At 36.3% G+C, this 20,482-nt stretch overlaps 1 protein-coding gene across 1 annotated transcript; it reads left to right on the top strand.

Moving 5' to 3' along the window:
* Positions 1-1,815: 1,815 nt before the first annotated feature.
* Positions 1,816-16,157, top strand: LOC145691696 (uncharacterized). The gene is made up of 2 exons (XM_081767033.1): positions 1,816-2,160; positions 15,255-16,157. The coding sequence occupies exons 1-2, from the start codon at positions 2,056-2,058 to the stop codon at positions 16,110-16,112; spliced, it is 963 nt and encodes a 320-aa protein (XP_081623159.1). The 5' UTR covers positions 1,816-2,055; the 3' UTR covers positions 16,113-16,157.
* Positions 16,158-20,482: the final 4,325 nt, after the last annotated feature.

The raw sequence follows: 20,482 nt of genomic DNA, 5'->3' as shown, positions 1-20,482 counted from the left end.
TCACAAAAATAGATATACAATATCGTTGTAATATTATGAGGAATGACACAGATTCATACTCATATGTGAATGATGCGCTGTGTACAGAGCGCACAGGTTCAGCTAGTCTTTATGTAAAGGATTACAATGTAGCTGCTTAGATATTGTATTAACTTCACTCAAACCATGAAACGACAGTGTATTTCAATTGTCACCACATCCGAAATAAACACACGTTTAGAGAAAAGAAAGTTTCAGGGTGTTTTAGCTGTTCTTTCTTAGAGATTTCGTCGAATTGGTGTAGTGTTTTCCTACGTGAGTTCGAAGAAAGTGAGGCTGAGGGGACCGACTACAAGTATTTGCAGTTATGTTTGCTTCCTCCTTTAGTTTTGTTTTTAATTTATTGCAGTACATTTACAGCTCTTGTAATCACGTTTGTAGATAGTTATACTTGTATTAATAAATCCATGTTTTTTTTTTTTTTTTTTTTTTTTTTTTTTTTTTTTTTTAATTATGTACGTTGAATACGACATTGATCCTCTGCCACATTTTGCATTGATGTAATTATAGAAATGATCTAGGATTTAGGATTTAGATTTCTGGGCTTTCATCATCAATGGCTTTGTTAGCCCGTCACGTAAGAAGGATAACGTCCCTCGGGGAGCACACTATCCATGGAAAGGAAAGAAAGAAGGGATTGCGGAAAGAATGAAGCGGCCTGGGTCCTATACGTTAGGTACTGCCCCGGAATTTGCCTGGTGTTAACAAGGGAAAGCTTATATAGGGCGGCTGGCCTAAAAAGTCCTTTTTTTACACTCTTGCGACCGAGTGTCTCCACCGGGAATCGAACCCGGGACAGATAATTATAGGAATGAATACTATGTGTTTAATCTCTCTAATGTTAAGAAAGCTTTATTGAAAAAATAAGAAACGAAAATTATACTGGGTGCTAGCTGGATGCCCGAATATTTGGTAGTTCCGCTCCCCCTTCGTGTAGTAACACCCTGATGGATTTCTTTCATATTCAGTGTTACCCACAATCACTTTCTTCACACTACCATTCATCATATTATCACATTGTCACCTGCCTCTTTCTTGCCTGTAGAGCGTGTCCAGGGCTAAATTAAATACATAATAAAATACACACTGGTAATTCAACCACAATGAATATCAACCATTGATATTCATGAAAGTGAACACGAAGGAAGTTAACGTTATGACACATGAACACGTTAGACTGTTGTATGCAGATTACTCGCCATTCAGTTGTTGTCCACTTTTATTGAGGTCTCCTATCATAAAATGTGCCTCCTCTGCACGAAGAATGTAATCCCAAACCAAGCCTCATAAAACCATTGGACATAACAGAAGAGCCATGTCTGGTCTGTGAAGTCGCTACACCACGTCAGTCTGAAAGATTACGAAGAAAATAAAAGAAACCATTCTCAGGAGTTGTAGTCTATTAATCTGTGATAAATACCCAATAGTTCCGTTTTCTGTCATTGATTTAACTTAGCATGCACCATATATTCCAGAAAAATAGAAAATACAGGTTCTTTTAGTTGGATAATGGGATTATCAAGTAGAAAATGAAATGTGGTATATCATTCTTTGTTGTTGAGTGTGATTCATATTGTTATGATTCCACACAAAGGCTTCACGTTCTGTATGAAAAGAAGTTTTTAATACGAAGTGAAACATTAACACTTTCTTCTGCCTTTACAGTCGTCAAATCAACTCAACTTGGCCTTCGTCTATCTGTACTACATAATAAGTACACACAATGAGTACACACTCTTGAAGTTTTTATATAGCTCGCTATCAACCTCGCGCTAATGATGTTGATTGCATACTTGACTGTTTGTGTGTAATTGTCAGTATTCCATTGAAGTACAGAAACAATAGTGCCATTTCCAAAGCTTTTCTAACCGCCACAAATCTAATCTAGTTTGCACGTTGAAACAAAGAGAGGCTTTCGTTATTGTCTCAAAAAGGAAAAAACAGCGGACGACACATCTGTAAATGTTTCTCTTCTCGCAAAAACAAGAGAAATAAATAACCTCGAAATGAAAACATATGAGATCCTTGCTTACTTCAAACGAAAGGCTTTGTTGGTTTAAAGTGAAGGGAGCAGCTACTATGGACGGCAGAAAATGGATTCTGCTTGCAGTGATGTTTCACGTAGGTATATCTTATTTTATTAACTTAATACGAAGGGCTACTGAAAAGCTCGTAGCCGAATCCAGAAACAGTGCACATGGAATAATGAAATTTTAGTTATTTTACATGGTACTTGTATGGTACTTCAATTTTTGCAGACCATTTTTAAAAAATCTAAAGACTGTTCCTAGCACCACTGTCAGTACTAAGTCACTTCCTTATCAGACCCAAAATGGCTTCTTATTAAGTGTTGCTTGAGTTTGGGGAATACGTAATAGTCTGACGGAGCTATATCTGAGGAATAGGGAGGATGATCTAGACATTGAGACCCTAAATCGTGCAATGTCAGTTGTGTTCGCAATGATTCAAAGGGAATAATGTTCTTACGGAGACGAAAATTCTAGTTTGTTGATGGCTCGGCTTTAGTTGTTAGGTGTGACGTATGATTAAACTTTTGAATAAACAATCTGTTTAGGCGTCAGATGTTGGGAGTCCCGTTATTATTCGATTTGAGCTAAAATTATATTTTGTCTATTTAACCTATGCAAAATTATTGATTGAAAATCTTGATAATGACAATAGGGACACTACAGTAATCTGAGTGGGACTTCGTACGTGAATTTAAGTGTAGATTATGGACTTTACACAAAAGTGACTATTTGTCTGTAATCGTGTAATGTGCTGTTGTGACACTGAACAGATAATTTTTATCAGTCATGGGAATATTCTATAGGCACAATGAAGAAGTTTATTTGGGACTCGAATTATGCCGGATGGTATAGCTTATAACGAAACTCAAAGGTCTTCAGTTTGTGCATTTATATAAATTAAGCTACGAAGAACCATCATAAAACAATTTACACACTGCATCTAGATGTTACCGTTTACTATTGCACGTAACAAATTAAACAAATGCACTTCTTAAAAATTGCGCATGTAGCTTACACAAGATGGATCCGCAATTATATATTATTTATTCTTCGTTGTCATGATAACTATTTTTACATCGTCGAATTCAAGGATGTTATAAATAGAGGATCTGCCCATATGTATCTTCATCCTATTAAATCGATGAAGCCAAAAAACAACCGAGCATCGGCACATCTGATTGGCTGCTCTCGTTTCTGCCATCGTCTGATTGGCTACTGTCGTTTCCGCCATGATTGTTGGCTCAAAACATTGCGATCCTATTGGGCGGAATGGGCAGAGTAGGGGTGGTGAAACTGTGACCTATGGCTTCAAAATTTTGTTGTAAGGGCAGATCCTCTATTTTATAAGATCCATAGTCGAATTACTATTTTAACAAAATAGCAACGTATAACAACTGAAAGAAAAATTATATCTATATCTTTTTTCTTTTTTTTTTTTTTTTTGCAAATTCTTCTTCTTCCTTTCTTAAACAGCTTGTGGATAATTTAAAAGTAAATTCTGCCCACTAATACAAATAAAGATATAATAAAAGACATTGAAATACAAGTGCCGTTGTAAGCTGTACCATAAAGTAATTTCTAACCAATTATTTGCTTCACAGGAGTTCTGATAGCTGCCTTGGGAATCCCAGGATGACTGATTAATATAATAAATTTTGCAATTGTGTTAATTACAAAGTTTTCTGTCTAGTCTTCAGTGGTGGTACTAGCAGCAGTGAAAAGTAAAATTAATTCTTGATAAAGAACATTACATAAGTTTAAGATTTTTTCCGTTTGCATTTGAAAAGTATGATGATGATGATTAGCAGATAAATACCGGTAGCGTCATGCACTTCAGGTTCATAGTGGGAACGTCTTAAAGCTGCAATCGCGTGACAAATACAAATTGTCGATTTTCATAATAATCTAAATTCTTTTATTGATTGTTAAATTTTTTAATTAATGAATACTAACGTATGAAATGAGCTTCGACGGTACCAGCCAATGTATATAGAGTATTACAGGTAGTACATTTTCTGCCAGTGGCGTATTTACGATTTGGTTTCGGGAGGGGCTTTGCTAACTTTCGGGGGGAGGGGCTTTGCCTGAAAATGTGAAAATTCTGCAAGATATTTCATATACTTTACTATAGTAAGTAAGATTTCGGGGGGGGCTTAAGCCCGGAAGCCTTCCCCCCTAAATACGCCACTGTTTCTGCTATCGAGAGAAAAAAATACCCAGAATTGTTGCGCGACGTGACGTCACGTGGAAGAGAGCACGAAACAAACACATTGTAGGGAATACAGTAAACGGTGTCGATGCGTGAAATTTATAAAGAATGGGTAATTATTGAGACAAAAATGAATAAAAATAACTTTGTTGTTGCTCAATGTCCGAATTGAGAAAGGAAGACTCCATGTATAACATAGCACCTCTTTCTTAAAATCTTGTCGGAACAACGACAGTGAGGTTCTCGGTGTAAACGCGCAGACAGGGTCGATGTAAACAATGCTAATATTTATTTTATTCATTTCTTACCGAAAGATTGAGAGACTTACAACATGAACTTCATAAGCTACCTGTAAGAAAAAAAGTTCTGTCCTCATGCAATTTCTTCTCTGCATATATCGAATTGGCATGGAATTGTTAAAAACGAACAGAAGTAAAAGGTTAAGAGAAAATAATTTATTTTTCAAACATATGAAGTTGAAGAACTTGAAAGAAATTTAAATAACTAGAGTCATGGATATCGATCCTGTAGGACTAGCGAAAAATGTTAGAAAAGAGTATTTGTCCATTTTGTCCCCATAACTCGGTGAAGCCATAAAAATAATCGAGATAAACCTGATATGGCTGCTTTCTTTTCCGCCAGTAATGCTCACTCAAAACTAGGTTTTCCATATGCCAACATGTAGTGTTCATTGTGTTTATTCTTATTTAAATATTCACTTTAACGTTTAAAATGGTTACATGTGCAGCTTATGGATTCGTGTTCGTTACCTTCAATGGGGCTTGAGTTCTTATTTCCGTTGAGGCTCGTGCTCACTTGGGCTAGGATTCATCCTCCAATAAGGATCACACTCAGGGTGAGATCCAGGATTTTCTGAGCTGGGGTGCACCTATAATTAACAATTTAACCAATCACACTGAAAGTCTTCAAAGTGACATGTGACAATATTCTTTACCCTTGACAACGCTGACACATAGGCGGTTTTTTTAAAGAAGGTCGCGTGTTTTCTGTCCTACTTGCCAAATGTTATATTGTTTTACTTGGTGAATCCTTTTCCTTCAACCTTCAAAAAATCGACTTAATGTATTGCTTTTGCAAAGCTCTGCTTTCTTTTAAACCCCAAACGGAAAAATAATGGCAGAAAGTTTTGGAAAGTGTTGCTATTTTCACTGCTAGCTTCTCATTTTAGATAGTGTATATTTACAACGATGAGGTGCACGTGCACCGGTGCACCGCGATCACACTCACTAGACTGCTGGGAGCTCGCGCTCACTAACTTCATTGGGGGTGGAGGCGCGTTGGCTCAGTGGTAGAACGTTCACCTCCGTGCTCGGGGTCCCTGGTTCGAACCCAGCTCACGCCGTGTGGACGTTGTGGTGGACAAACACCGTGCTCGTGGGTTTCTCGGGGTTCTCCCGGTTCCTCCCACTTTCTTCATTCCACCATTTCATTCATTTCTCATAATTACCGTCTCCTTTAGCCTAACCGGCATAACCGTGGGACGTAAAACTTAAAGATTTCATTTCATTTCAGTTTAATTTTAATTTCTTTGGGGTACACGTTTATTGGGTTTGGGCTCACTACACTCAATAAAGCTCGGGCTTAATAATCTGAACTAGAGTAAGGGTCACTACCATTAATGGACTCGTGCTCAATGACGTCAGTGGGGTTTGCAATGTGTTTATTACTTTCAGTGGGGAAAGCGTTCACTATTCTCGTTAAGGCTCGCTCTTACTCAAGCTCGTGCTCATACCCTTCAATGAGGCTCGAGTTTACTCGGTCTCGGTCTCACATCCTTCAGTGGGGCTCACTCTTACTAGGCTCCTTGGAGATCGGGCACCCTAGTCTATTTCGAGCGAGCACGCGATTAGTTAGTCGAGGGATCACTAATCTCAATTAGACTCTTGCTCACTCGCGCGTGCTATCCCCCGTCAACTGGGCTCGAGCTCACTCTTAAATGGAGCTCAAACTCACTGACACCTGTGTGTATTAATGTGGGCTCGGGTTCTATATTTTCAGTGGGGTTCGCGCTATTTATTCTCGTTGAGACTTGCGCTTTCTTGGTCTAGGACTCACATTCTTCAATGAGGTTCAAACTCACTAAAGCAAACGCCAAAAATATAGGCGGGTTGCGCGCGCACCTTACAGCTCGCTGTTGTCAACTCTCCCTTGTCATGTGTCACCTCCTTCCCCTCCTGTTGCAGGAGTAAGCAGACGACAGCCATTTACCTAGCCACAGCTCAAAGCCTGCGTTCTGCTGTAACCAATCTTCAACACGCGCGCGAAACATGAAACCTTGACAGTGACTGAGCAAGATAAATGTAAATGTGGCAAATGCGTACGTTGCTAGTTGGCTGTTGCTCTCTCCACCCACTTTTTGTTGCGCACGCAACCCAACTATATTTTTGGCGTTTGCTTTTTTTTTTTTTTTTTTTTTTAGGCCCCTTGGAACTCGTGCTCTCTAGTCTCTTTCGGTCACGCACTTGCTTGGATTCGGGCACACTAATCTGGATTGGACTCGTACTCATTTGTGTTAGCTCACTTCCGTCAGCTAAGCTCTATCTCACTACCATCAATATAACTCGAGCTCACTGATACCAGCGCGGTTTTCACTAATGTGAGCTCGTTTTCATTACCTTTAGTGGGTTCCTGCTCAGTGCCGGATTTAGGCTTGGTGGGTCCCTAACCTATTGAAGGTAATGGGGCCTCTTTGTGTATTTTGTCATTGTGTATTTTGTCATAAAGGGGCCCATTTATGTGTGCAGGAAATGAAGAAACTAGTGATATTTTAGGAAACAGGCTAGCAGAAGGGTTCCCATTACTTACATCTTAAAAGTCTACACAACAACAAGCACTATAGTTGTTATATATATTTTATTTATTGCTTTTATTTATTGCTAATTTTATTTATTGCTTTTTCTTATATTTTGGAAATGTACATAAAGATTTTCCTTTAATTGTTTGGGGCCACCAGCAGAGTGGGGCCCACAGATATAGCTTTTTTACCTTATACGTAATTCCAGCACTGGTCGTGCTCATTATTCTCGTTGAAGCTCGTGCTTATTTGGCCCCGGGCTCATATCTTTCAAGGAGGCTTGTACTAACTAGGTTCCTTGGAGCTCGTGCTCTCTGATCTCTGTCGGGCAAGCGCTTACTTGGGCTCAGACTTCAACACTCAGTGGGACTCGAGCTCACTGGCGTTAGTAGGCCTTGTATTCATTTTGGTTGGGCTCACATCCTTCATTCAGGCTCGTGCTTACTCAGGTTCTGGCTCAAATCCTTTAATGAGACTTGCAGTTATTAGCCTCCCGGCACTCGCGCTTATGAATTTTGTTCGGGCACATTTTCCGCGAACTAAACCCAAAATATCGTAGGAACATATGTAAAAACAAGAACATTTATTTGAGCAATCTCAACCTTAAAAAAAAAAAAAAAGAAAAAAAAGAAAAAAGAAACACAGTGCAAGGAAAAACAATTAATGCGTTCCGGGTTCTGAGACTTCTGAGGGCTGCAATTAGAATTATCTCTAACATTTCCTATCAATATTCATAAAACAACGAGTGGATGATAACATTAATATAAATTTATTATAATATAGCAATTTACCCTGCGTATTTGTAGTGTTAGAATTAGTAATATTTTTGTCTCTATGTAGTTTCAACAATCAAATGAAGTTACAATATGCTCGGAGTATACAAAAAGTATATGCTAAAAGCAGAAGACGCGATTTCCTCTCTTCCGCGTGACGTCACACTTCCAGCGACCAATGCCAGTTCGAATCGCATATTTAGCAGACCCTGGGTACCAGCCATTCACAGTTGTCTACCTCAGAAAACCTCTATCTTATCACCATACGGCTCATGCAATATTTAGAAATGAACTAAGCTAAGAACAATACAGATAATATCGTTACTATCATATTGTTTGGTTAATAGTGTTCGATGTGCCATGCTGGAAATTGGGATCTATGAATCGTCAGCTCCTAGTATAATGCAGTGATGGATGATTTATTTTAACGTTCAAGCCAATGCATCACATTCCATACATGTTATTGCATGTAAATATATCATTCCTCATTACTTTTTTATTATTATTGAATAGTTATGGAATTCTCATGCTATGCAGTATTTATTCGGAGAAGTAAATAGAGCTGAAAATACTGGTGTATTGTATCACCAATGTCATAAGTCCATTAAGTTATTATTATCAGTAGTAATAATGTGTCTGACATTTAATGTTCGTGTGATGGCATGGCTGATACAAAACTTTGCAATATTCGTGAGAACAAGTAAGGATTGCATAAGATGACATTTAAGCTAATAATTTCTAGAGACACTGCAAGATCCGCCTTGATTTAGAGCAGCGTTTTCCAACCGGTGTGCCGCGAGGAAATCGAACAAAACTATTAATTCTACGTATAGCAACCGAATTGCAAGACATAGGAAAAAAATGTATATTTTTGTATTTGACATTACTATGAATTTCTACCATGGGAAAAAATTACTGTAATTATAATATATTATTCTACATCTATTACTATGTAGCAGACAGTATTTCGGCTCGTACACATTTCCACGGTTAGCTGCTATATTACGCTTCAATTGAGAGTCATACTAACACCGAGAAATGGAAGCACTTGTACGGTACGCGTCAAGTGAACGTTCGTAGAACACTCAGTCGAACGTGAATGACAGAACACTTTGTTGAACAGGTGTGTGATTGCAATAATATGCACCGGTTTTGGTTAAAACAGCCAAGTTAAAAGTTCAAGACATTTGTTTGTTCGTTTGTTATTTAGTGATCTTCGTTCTTAGTGAAAGGTTGGATACAGTTTTCGAAAAAGAAAGCGTATTTTTAAAAATCTGAGTCCTATATTTCATTGCAATTGTTTTCTATTTTAAAATTAGAATGAAAAATAAGCATAATGAATTAGCATGGGGGGAAAACCAGTGATCGAGCTTTCATCTCTGTGAGAAGGAGATCAGTAATCACAAAAAAATACCCTGGTATTTTATATTTGCAAATAATAATAATAATAATAATAATAATAATAATAATAATAATAATAATAATAATAATAATAATAATAATAATAATAATAATAATAATAATAATAATAATAATAATAATCTATGAGTCTGCCGTGAGAATTCAAGCTGCACCCGTAGTGTGCCGCAAGTTGAAAAACGCTGATTTAGAGTATCCCTGTTTCTTAGCAGTCGCTACTTATATTACTAATGAATAAAGTTTTATTAGAACGATCCAAACTAAAATATGTAGAAGTTATTAAAAACATGTAGAAGCAATGTAAATATGAAGATACGAGCTGCTTTATTGAGGCTAAACTTACTGTCTAGACAACTGTCATGTATATGCGATGATGGAGGTTTCTTTCTTACTTTTGAAGCAATAAACCTGAAATGAAATCTTTAAGTTTTACGTCCCACGGTTATGCCGGTTAGGCTAAAGGAGACGGTGATGATGAGAGATGAGTGAAATGGTGGAATTAAGAAAGTGGGAGGAAACGGGATAACCCCGAGAAAACACACGAGCACGGTGTTTGTCCACCACAAAGTCCACACGGCGCGAGCTAGTATCGAACCAGGGACTCCAAGCACTGGAGGTGAACGCTATACCACTGAGCCACCGCGCCCCCAGCAATAAACATATTCAACAGGTTATTTTACGTTAAAATTTTAGTGCGTTTACATTTTTTTTTTTAAATTTAGAGTCCTTCTGAAACGTTAATTACTAACCTATAATACAAGATTTTTTTCTAGGTTAAGAAATGAGTAAAGATTGAATTTCACTGATGGATCGTTGCTTAGGACAAAATCCTGGTAAATTCTGATCAATATATGAGATTTAGCTTAATGTCAGTACAGTAGTTTTTTTTAACAAAAATAATGCATAGTATAAAATCAGTTTTTTGCTTTCTGAACATTAATATATATATATTAATGTTCAGAAAGGAAAAAATATATTTCCAGTCATAATTGTTTAATATCTTTTTTAAAATTATTTATTCTACTTTGGAATAATTGCCATTATTATTACTGTTGCTATTATATTCTGTAGACCAGTAAAACAAACTAAAAATTATTGGTCGTAACATGGTACACCGAAATAAGCTTAATAAAGAACTTCACACCTGAGAACATTCGAGCACAGTACTTGTAATCATTATAAACTATTATTTCCAATTTATCATATCAACTCATAATAAGCACACAAGAAATATTCTAGTGAGTTTGAGAAAGTAAGTGCCTAAGAATCAGCATAGCCAAACATCCACTGGCCATTATCATTTGAAAATACTTTATTAGTGATAATAATTGTCGGTAACTTTTGTGCAATTAAGCACTGTTAGCAGTGAAATATTTCATTGCTAGTGCAAAGTTAACAGTTGTAATGCTCACATTATAATGACTTCTAAAATGTTAATGTTGTACACGTTGTTGATATTTAACTATAGCTAAGGCCCCATGTTAATGTCTCTTAATCTAATAAAATGATTGAAATGAGAATTTAATTTCCAAAATTAATCTTTTGGCGGAATATGCCGTCCCTGAAAAAGAAACATGTTTTCTTTATGTATAGATAGATGATTGTCAAATATGGAGGTCTGCTAATAATCTAATAGTAAGCCATCATCTCTGAAAATCAAATAAAATTTAATGCTTCTATAAAGGAAATCAGGAGAAGTAATGCCATATTTAAGCAAATTATATATACATTCCTGAATAATCTTCATAATTACATGCCTAGTAAAAGTATTATTTTCTTTTTTCTAAAATCCGATAGCAACCACATCTTACATTATTTCGGTTCTTGATGGTTACTATTGAGTTACGATAATGTTATATCTACATCTAATTTCATATAATAAATTTTTTCTAACACTCTCTGATTTCTGTATCCAAATCTACCGTACATATAGGTTGAAGTAGCTCACATTTAATCTATTTATTTTGTGTTTATTGTAATGTGGTAATATAAAAGAAAACTCTAGTAAATGATATGTTACAATTAACGTGATAGGAAATAATTAGGGAGACGAGTCAAAACAGAACTTTCCTGACAAAATTCGAGTCGAGACACACCTCTTCCAATAGAAAAATATATATTTTTCGAGTCGAGATATGACTTTTAGAGCACACTTTCGAGACGAGACAGTCTCAAATCTTGTCTCGTGCGCATCCCTAGAAATAATAACATAAAGATGCGTAATTACGATAATAAATTATATAAAAATGTGAAAAGGTTGAGATAAAGAGATAAATGGTAAAATATTTGTAATACAATATAGTGCGAAGAAATATAAGTACAGTAGAACCTCTCTCGTTCGCCTTCGGCTGATACGCCACTCCGGTTGATCCGACAGTGCTCGAGCCGAAATTGTTCCGACTCGTTGATGACTTATGAGGCCTATTGTCGTTTACTGCCGCCACAGCATTGTTGTTTACTTGCTGTTACCGCTTGATCGCTTTGGTTCTCCGTTATCTCTTGTATCGTTTCTTTCGTTGTGCGTGTTTTCTGTACTGTAGTATACAGTTTTTCGTGCTTACTGTTCGTTTGTTTTCGCTGTGGAGAACAATACAGTCATTTTTGAGTTCAAAAATTGTTTATTTTACTGTAAATTCGTAGTTTTCAATATTTTCTGATAATCCGACTTTTTTGCGTTCCGACCATAACCCGAGTCCCAAAGATCACGGATTATAGAGGTTGTACTGTACTTAAATTAAGTATATAAAAATGAAATATTAATGATAAAAGAATTTGTGATGAATAATATAATAATTAGTATTAAAGAAATACAATAGACGTGATAATGCATAATCATATTGATGAAATAAATACTTCTACACAATCGTATAAATCAGGTAATGTTCATTTATGGTAAATGATAACCATTGCTTATGAAATAAGAAAGAGCTACTGTTTTGCGGACACCGGTATTATTAACTCTTGAAATCAGGAGAAAATATGGAATCAACTCCATTTACTTGTATATCGTAATCACGTAATGTATGTAACTGAACTGCATTGACATTTTCATAACGAGATGTAGACTTGTTTCTTTAATTAACATATTACTATTGTTATAAGTTCCTGACATATCTTACTCGAAACTTCTTGTGCTTGAAACAGCTATATTATGTTGAAATAAAGAATGTTCTGTACAAGCCTACTTTATCATATCAATAACTAAATGATGCTAAGAGTACCGGTAATCATACGTAGACTCTTTTATATATTAAATATTGTTGTGTTACGCAATTTAAGGAATACTTTTAGAGTATGTTCCACGAGTCTGAGTCTTGTAGAGACAACAAATGTCATGCAAAATAGCTAAGTATTTGTCAAAGTGTAAGATATAGTAAGCAGTGTTGCCAATTTGGAGGAAAAGTAGCTAAATCTGGGGGATTCAACCTTCACAATAGCGACAAGAAATATTTTTTTCCGATTGGCGACTTTTTTGGTGATTTTTCAATTACAATTTACCTACTTACTTACAAATTTAGCGACATTTTTCCGCAAACAACCTGTTAATCTGTAGAGAAGCATTATTGGCTCAAAACAGTTTTCACGTTCTTTTTTTCTTTGTTTGTTTGTTTGTTTGTTTGTTTAATCACCACAAGTGATGAAGAGTTTGGAAATACAGCGTACCCACTCCCCTACAATCCTGCATTGTTATCTGTTACCCTTGCCCTCTAACGAAGAACAATTACAAACTTGATGTCCTTTAGTTCGCAGAGTTCCCGTTGAGAGACACAAGTAATACACCATTACCAATAGCAACAAGATTAGTTATAGATGCGTGAATAAAGGCGAAGTGGGTGTTTGTTATATTTGTCCTTTGCGATCTTTTAATTATTCTGTATTTTTTTTCTTTAGACAAAATGCATAACGTAATTACTGTAGTGTTAATTATTTCGAAACTGTTATGTCTCCAAAATATGAACAAAAGTACACGAAACAATGTGAAATGATCCTTGAATTCAAGGATTGGTTGAGCCCTGTTGAGAAAGAAGTGAATAGAACATATTGTTTATTTTACATCCATAACTTTAAAAGAATGGTTATAGACAACGGATTTCACGAACAACTTTTATAAGCGACTTTTCACCCAAAATTGGAGTAATTTCACCTCTCTTTTAGCGACTTTTTGTGTCAATCTTTTGGCAACACTGGTAATAAACATGCTTAAATACACACAGCCAAGGAATGAATTATCATTCTTATATGGTAAGCGGAAACATCAGAATAAATTAGTAATACAGCAGAACAATTTCTTATTTAAAAAAGTACTAAAGTAGAGGTATAAAAAAAGATTCGAAATAAGGAAGGACTAAGAGCTTGCTAGTGATAACAGTTTTAAGTTTCTATAGTTTGGCAGTTTGGCTTTTGTCTTAAATCTGCAATTCGATTCATAAAGTCTAGTCGTATCCTCTACCTGCCCTGACATTCTTTCACTCCAAATCAGCCCTGATTTCTCGATGTCAAAGTCTTTGTTAACTATCGTTTCCTAGTATGTCATAGAAACGTCACTGGTCACCGACTCGGTCAGTGGGCACGTGCGATTCTCGACATTTCCATCTTAAGTCAAAAGGCATCTGCTTCTTCATCAGGTGTCGAACCAGGGATGTAAATGTACGTCTCGAACTCAGAATGATGGGCCACGATTTATTTTACTAAAGTCAGGGAGGAACCTAGGTTAAATCTGCTTAGTTTTTTCTTTTTCTTTTTTTCTTTTTCTTTTTCTTTTTTCTTTTTCTTTTTCTTTTCTTTTTTTTTTTTACAAAAATACAATGGGGATATCACCGAAGCTCTGTTTTACAAACACTGCTGTTAGACTTGTTGCTGATAGAGAAATGAATAATAAGAATATCAAACTGGCACACGATCATAGTCATACGTCTTGTGAATAAAATCAGAAAAACACACTTGCTGAACAATGTTTAATATAAAAACACATTTACACGTGACGTTTCGATCTTCTAGCCAAGATCCTTATCAGACGTACACTGAGTGATAGAAAAAACTACTTAAGTATAAATACACAATTCATCTCCCTATCTGCTCTCTCAAGTGCCAATGAGAGTGAACGGGCCAATGAGAGAGCAGATAGGGAGAAGAATTGTGTATTTATACTTAAGTAGTTTTTTCTATCACTCAGTGTACGTCTGATGAGGATCTTGGCTAGAAGATCGAAACGTCACGTGTAAATGTGTTTTTATATTAAATAAGTACAGTCTTGTTCAGCAGTGTGTTTTTTTTTTTTTCTGAAGAACATCAAACAAGGATAACAGGTGACATTCTCTTATGGTAATCTTGTGAAACGTATGGAATAGAAATCCAAGAATGATGCCGTGGACCCAAAATAGATTTTCATGGGGTTCGAAGTCAGTAGATCAATACTCCAATACCAAATCCAGAGGTCTTTTCGTGTATAATTCACATGTAATTGCAATATTAACTTTCGGATTCTTACACGACCTGTGATTAGACAAGAATCCGAAACAGCTTCTGAAAATTATCTAATTATCCACATAGCGTTTGTAATTAAGACAACATACTGAACTCTGAGGAATTTTGAATAGCAAGGACGAATGCTAGACAAGCTTGTTTTCTGAAAATGCTTTCTAAGCGGTCGAAACAATCATCCGTTGATTTTTTTAAAAAACTGTATTTGCAAGTAACTTTCGATGAGTTCACACTTCTAACCGGAATGATTAATGTGTTCTAGGAGTTAGAAATTATACTATAGTCAAGTAACAGCAAATAAAATTTTAACATCCTGCAGGACTAAAAATTACGGTTGTTATTGACGAGGCCGTTTCACAGTGTTACTTCAAATAAGTTCCTTTAATTGTGGATATCCATTAGATATTGCGATAAATGCTTAAATAGCTATGAAATCAATTCTTTTTATCTATTTTGCATTAATATTTTCTTTTATTTCTTTCTTGCAGATGTCCAAATCATTCCAAGAAATTGATGATATTGATGAACACGACTTTCCAGGTAGCAAAATATATAATGAACAGAGATTGGTGAAGACTCTTCTACGGAGAACTTCACGTGCATTCCAAAAATACAATGCAATTGCCAAGGATGTTATAGTGTCCAGTGCTAAACAGATAAAGAGCAGTTTTCTATCTCAGACTCGTACTCTCAAATCCCTAACTAGACCAGTATTTGTTGTATCTAATGATGTCGATCCCACAGTTCATTTACGACTGAGTGTATGGCAAGAAGATATCGGGGAATTTCTGTACAGTACGCCACTGGATCTTGAACTGGAGGAAGCAAATATCTTATATGAGTTCAATCGAGCGTCGGCAGAAACGGAACATCTTGTTGAAACTGAAATATTAGATTACAAATCAAAAGAATTTCATCACCATGTACCACCTTCGGAAGAAACACAAGAATGGATAAAAGTTATCGTAGCCCATCTCAGAACAATGCAGTCTCTCATTGAAAATGGGACAGTAACACTTTTCGAACTATCAGATAAGATTCTCCATAAAAATAATGAAATTGCTGAGACACCTAACAAAATATCAGACGAGATTGACAAAGATATCCTTATGAATGAAAATAAAAAGCAAAAGGTACTGATTTTGAAAAAATTATCGTCAGTGTTGCGTAAAATATCAAAACAGTTGAAAAGTAACGCAGATGCTAATAATGTGAAAGTTAAAACTTTTATGAAAGACCGATTAAAATATTTTCAAGAGAATTCAATAAAGCTTCCGAAAACGATCCGAACTGTTGTGTCTGCACTTTCGCATCAAAGTCTTAAAAACTCGACACTACCTGAATGAGTTACATAATTTTTAAAGGAAATAAAATATTTTAGTGATTTTGTTTTTAACTTTTGTAATTCATTGCTTTCGAAAGTAATTGCGAAATTATTTTCCACTTGTCAGGAATGGTAGAAGGAGCAATTTGGATTTGAGGGGAATGAGTCCAAAAAATCTCAAATCTACATTGGAATTCATAGTGTTATATCTTGAAAATGGTTTATCATCATATTTGAATGAAACGCCTACCGTTCAAAAGACGAAGTGCCTATCGTTCAACTGACAGAGTGTTACATCATGCAAACGGCTAATCATATTTGAATGAAATGCCTAATATTTAAAAGTGTCTAATATCTAATCTAAAGTGTCAAATGCCTAATATCTTGCAAAATGTCTAATCACATTTGAATAAAACGCCTACTTTCGAAAGAGGAAGTATTCACGTTTCGTTTGATTGGCGTGAAATGTCAGTCATATACAAAAATGATGAACTTGGTAGTACAATTTCAAACCAACCATCAGTCAAGTCCTCTCAGTATTCAAGGTATGGGAGGAATTCGACTATCGACTTGATGTGTGCAGTGCACCGCGCACCTGAAGGCAACATTGAACATTTGTTAACTGCAAACTAGATATAACTTCAACTATTTTCCATTATGTATCAAAGCTGCCTAGTTTCCTTAGAAACTAGTATAGCACTCTCAAACCGAATGATAAGTGATACTTATATGGAAGTGATATATGTATAAACTTGAAGACTCTCTCTTACGAACTGTAAGCATTTCATTCAAATGCAATTAGCCTTTTTAAACTGTAACGCTTTGAAATCGAATGAAGATTTTAGACCCTTGGAGTTTAATTATGTCAGAGTAACTGACGTAAAGGTAAGAAATGAAAGTAATATATATATTATTTAGTAGAAAGTTTTGAGCAAGTGAACTTGGAAAGTCTCATGGGATCACTGAGGAAGGATGAGAGGGTATGGACAAGAATTACATCAATCATTTCCAACTGGTCAAAGTATACTAAGAAACGCTACAATGCTATGACCATGAGATATGACTGTGGAGTTTGAATGGAAATCTGAGGAAAATGTTGTTTATGCGAAAGCCTTCTGGTAATTCTGGTAATTGTATTCACTCTCAAGACTAAAGAAAATTCCACCAACAGAAACAAAGCTACTACCATACTTGTAAAATCAGTGATAATCCCTCATCCTTGAATTTTGTAATGTCGCTTTTAACAGATTTAGATGAGAAATTTACATACTGTTTGCATCGTATACAAAATGTCTGTATTCGGTTTGTTTATCATCTCAAACGATCAAATCATTTATCTCCATACTACAGAAAGCTGACCTTTCGTAAAACTTTCCGACAGAAGCTATTTGCACAGACTCTGATTTCTTTTCAATACTTTACTCTTTCAGCAACCTTTCTAACTACTGTATAGGATGGACTTAAAGTCTCTCCCTGGTTACAAACATTAATAACAATAAACTAAGATTGTTTGAAGTATGAAGTTTGCGGCAAATAATAAAAAACTCAAAAAGCTATTTTTTTAACCTGATTTAGAGCATTTCCACGTGTGTTCCGTTAGTCACCCTCAAGACATCCATGTGATATTCAATTTCCATCTATGTGTTATTCAACATTTCAGTGTATCTGTTGCGTCCCTATACTGTTTTTGAGCGTTGCAATATCACGGACAGGTGTTGCGTAAAACCTGCCTTTAACATACCGTATCCCCCCAGGAAGAAGTCAAGCGGGTTATTTCTGGGGATTGTGGGGGCATTGGCCAACTCTCCCCACCCATTACTCAGGAAAAGTTTCACCACAAAATGAATGAACATCAGTACTCTAGTGTGGAGGAGCCACTTGGTTGGTGTTCTGATTGTTCGTTGAATTCTGACGGGAGATTTTGTGTCATGATACCACAACACTCACTTCACTCGCTGCTATGCTGACTTAATTTTAAAATAAAAACTGTGACACTGCGGTCATCTGCAGTAGATGGCAGCCCAGGCTGTAGCAAAATCTTGAAGTCTCGTAGAAGCGATGTTTTCGGACCACATGCTTCTATCATTATTTGTTTTCTTGTTATTAATTTTTGTTATCAGATTGAGAATGGCTATATACACTCTGTATTTCAACGGTTGCAACCAGTTCTTTCCTATCCGATACTCATTAAGATGTTAATCTTTCTTTTCGTCCATTATCCAGGGATGAAATGACCTTCCAAGACCTCTGGCCAGAGAGAAGGCGTAACCTTCTGTGGCCCGCCCATCTCCGGATGGGAATGAAATGCTTTATATGTATGTATGTATGACCTTCCAACCAACATGCAATAGTCATCTTGTATATGTCTATTTACAAACTAGGTTAAATAAGCTCTTTATGATTTAGCCGACGCTTACTGATGAATAATGAAAAAAATGTTGATCTCCTTCCTATTTAACTTTCACCCTTTTTTTCTCGTTTGCTTTTGTAACCTTTCAATTCTATCTTAATATACAGGGTGGCCCAAAAGTATTGAAATAATCTAACAATTAGTAAAAGCTGCAAAACAAAACCAATGTGATATTGTAGGTGAGAAATATAGATGTGAGAAATGTTTGACGATGTATTATAATGACCGCCATCTTAAAGTACTCCATCTTGAATTTTACGCAATTATTTTAAATGCAAACAATAGCATGTAATCTTTCAGTATAACAACAAATTTTCATAGTAATTAAATGGCATTGCTATTATTGACTTAGCGGCAACCACTACGAAGTTGTGACTGTATGTGATGGAAACGAATATTCCATCATATATTAGGGTGGAGCGTTTTGCACTTTTGTTGGACATTCCATGACGGTTAGCGCGGAAAAGGTGCCATTAGTGGCACCGGCCTTACTGATTTTTAAATTTTTTTTGGGACAACCACTTACCCTGCCCCAGCAGACTTAAAGATTTTTAAGTGTTTAGTTAGGTTTGGTTAGGCAACACGCACAACACCGATGACAAAAAGGCTACTTGTGGACGTTTTTAGAGTTACCTGATAGCTATAATACAATTATTTTATTAAAAGAAACATGTAGCAATGCCAGTAAATAATTATAAAATGTTTATGAGTCAAAGTACAGCCATACTATCTCAGTTGTTGGAATTAATGTCCAGATTGTGTTTGGAATGCCACGTTAACGATGATTATAGGCATAGCCCTTGATATAACACGATTTTCTTTCTACAACTTTTCGCTTATTTTGCTCTGTACCAAAATAACCCAGAACTCACCACGGGAAGGTAGTTGCACATCGAGTTCCGCCCACCCACCCACCCTGCACCACTATTTTATCCTTCTCCAGCCTAAAGTTCGAATATGCGGATTTTCATTTGCTGTCATCGCTATCAGCAGGTGTTCATAATGAGCGTAGTAACCATTGTTTGTAGAGCAGAATGAATTACATGTTGTAGATTTTCTGGCAGAAAACGTGATAGTTTACATATGCTAAACAGATCCATGGCGCTACTTTCGCACGAAGGATTTCGCCGTATTGAAAACCAGATGGAAGCGTATACTTTAACAGTGTACTGGCAAAATAGATACAAACTTGAACTAGGTTTATCAGTACTGATGTAGTGGCGAAGTATCCTACAGAGCAATGTAAGCCATCGTGAATGTGATAACGGTCCTGGTTTTCTATTTGCTAGATCGGTAGTACACATTCCTGTAGCAACAGCCTTACAAATTTCAAAGAGATAATTCTGGTCGCTGCCTAAACCATATGTTTTTTCCATTTCAGACACCCATTCAACGAGAATGGGCGTAAAGGAGACGATCGGTGAACGTTCACAATCCTTTAATTTCTTTCCGATGGGACCGGAAAAAGCGTTGGGTCCGGACGTCCCACCATCCAATTCGGTAACCAGGTGTCGAAATGGCAACTCGTTGATATGAAGGCGGCAATGAGATACTGCAGTTCCTTTCCTAGGGATCTTTGTATCTGACTTATCACGCCGTTATCACATCCTGTGTTCGTGGCTTCACCATCGCTACCGACTGCCTCAAAACTTGACACGTCGTACTGGTTCCTCTCCAAAAGCTTCAATATAGATTCGGCAATATCCTTGCCAGTGTCTGACTTAGGTGTGGCATGACCCAAGTATTCTGAACCGGGCTCCGATAAAACTGTGATATGCTTTTCTGTAACATCGCAGTTTGCCGTTAATTTTTCCTTGCACAAGAGTTGCATCATTTTTTACCGTCGAAGTAGGTACTTGTAATCGCCCTTCCTAGGTAAGCCTTTTCTTTCTGGATTTTCTCACCCAGTTTATCTTTTCCTCTTCGTACCTTAGGTCTGTCAACAATAAGATTTTTGCCCTCTGGCGTCCTGGAGTACGGCA

The sequence above is a fragment of the Thermobia domestica genome, chromosome 8, assembly GCF_964235325.1.
Source record: "Thermobia domestica chromosome 8, izTheDome1.hap1.1, whole genome shotgun sequence".
NCBI classification, from domain to species: domain Eukaryota; kingdom Metazoa; phylum Arthropoda; class Insecta; order Zygentoma; family Lepismatidae; genus Thermobia; species Thermobia domestica.
This window is presented reverse-complemented; position numbering and strand designations above follow the sequence as displayed.

Coding starts and splice junctions, on each gene's coding strand:
- LOC145691696 (XM_081767033.1), top strand. CDS start 2,056: ATGAGATCCTTGCTTACTTCAAACGAAAGGCTTTGTTGGTTTAAAGTG. Junction 2,161..15,254: donor TGCTTGCAGTGATGTTTCAC/GTAGGTATATCT, acceptor TCTTTCTTGCAG/ATGTCCAAATCATTCCAAGA.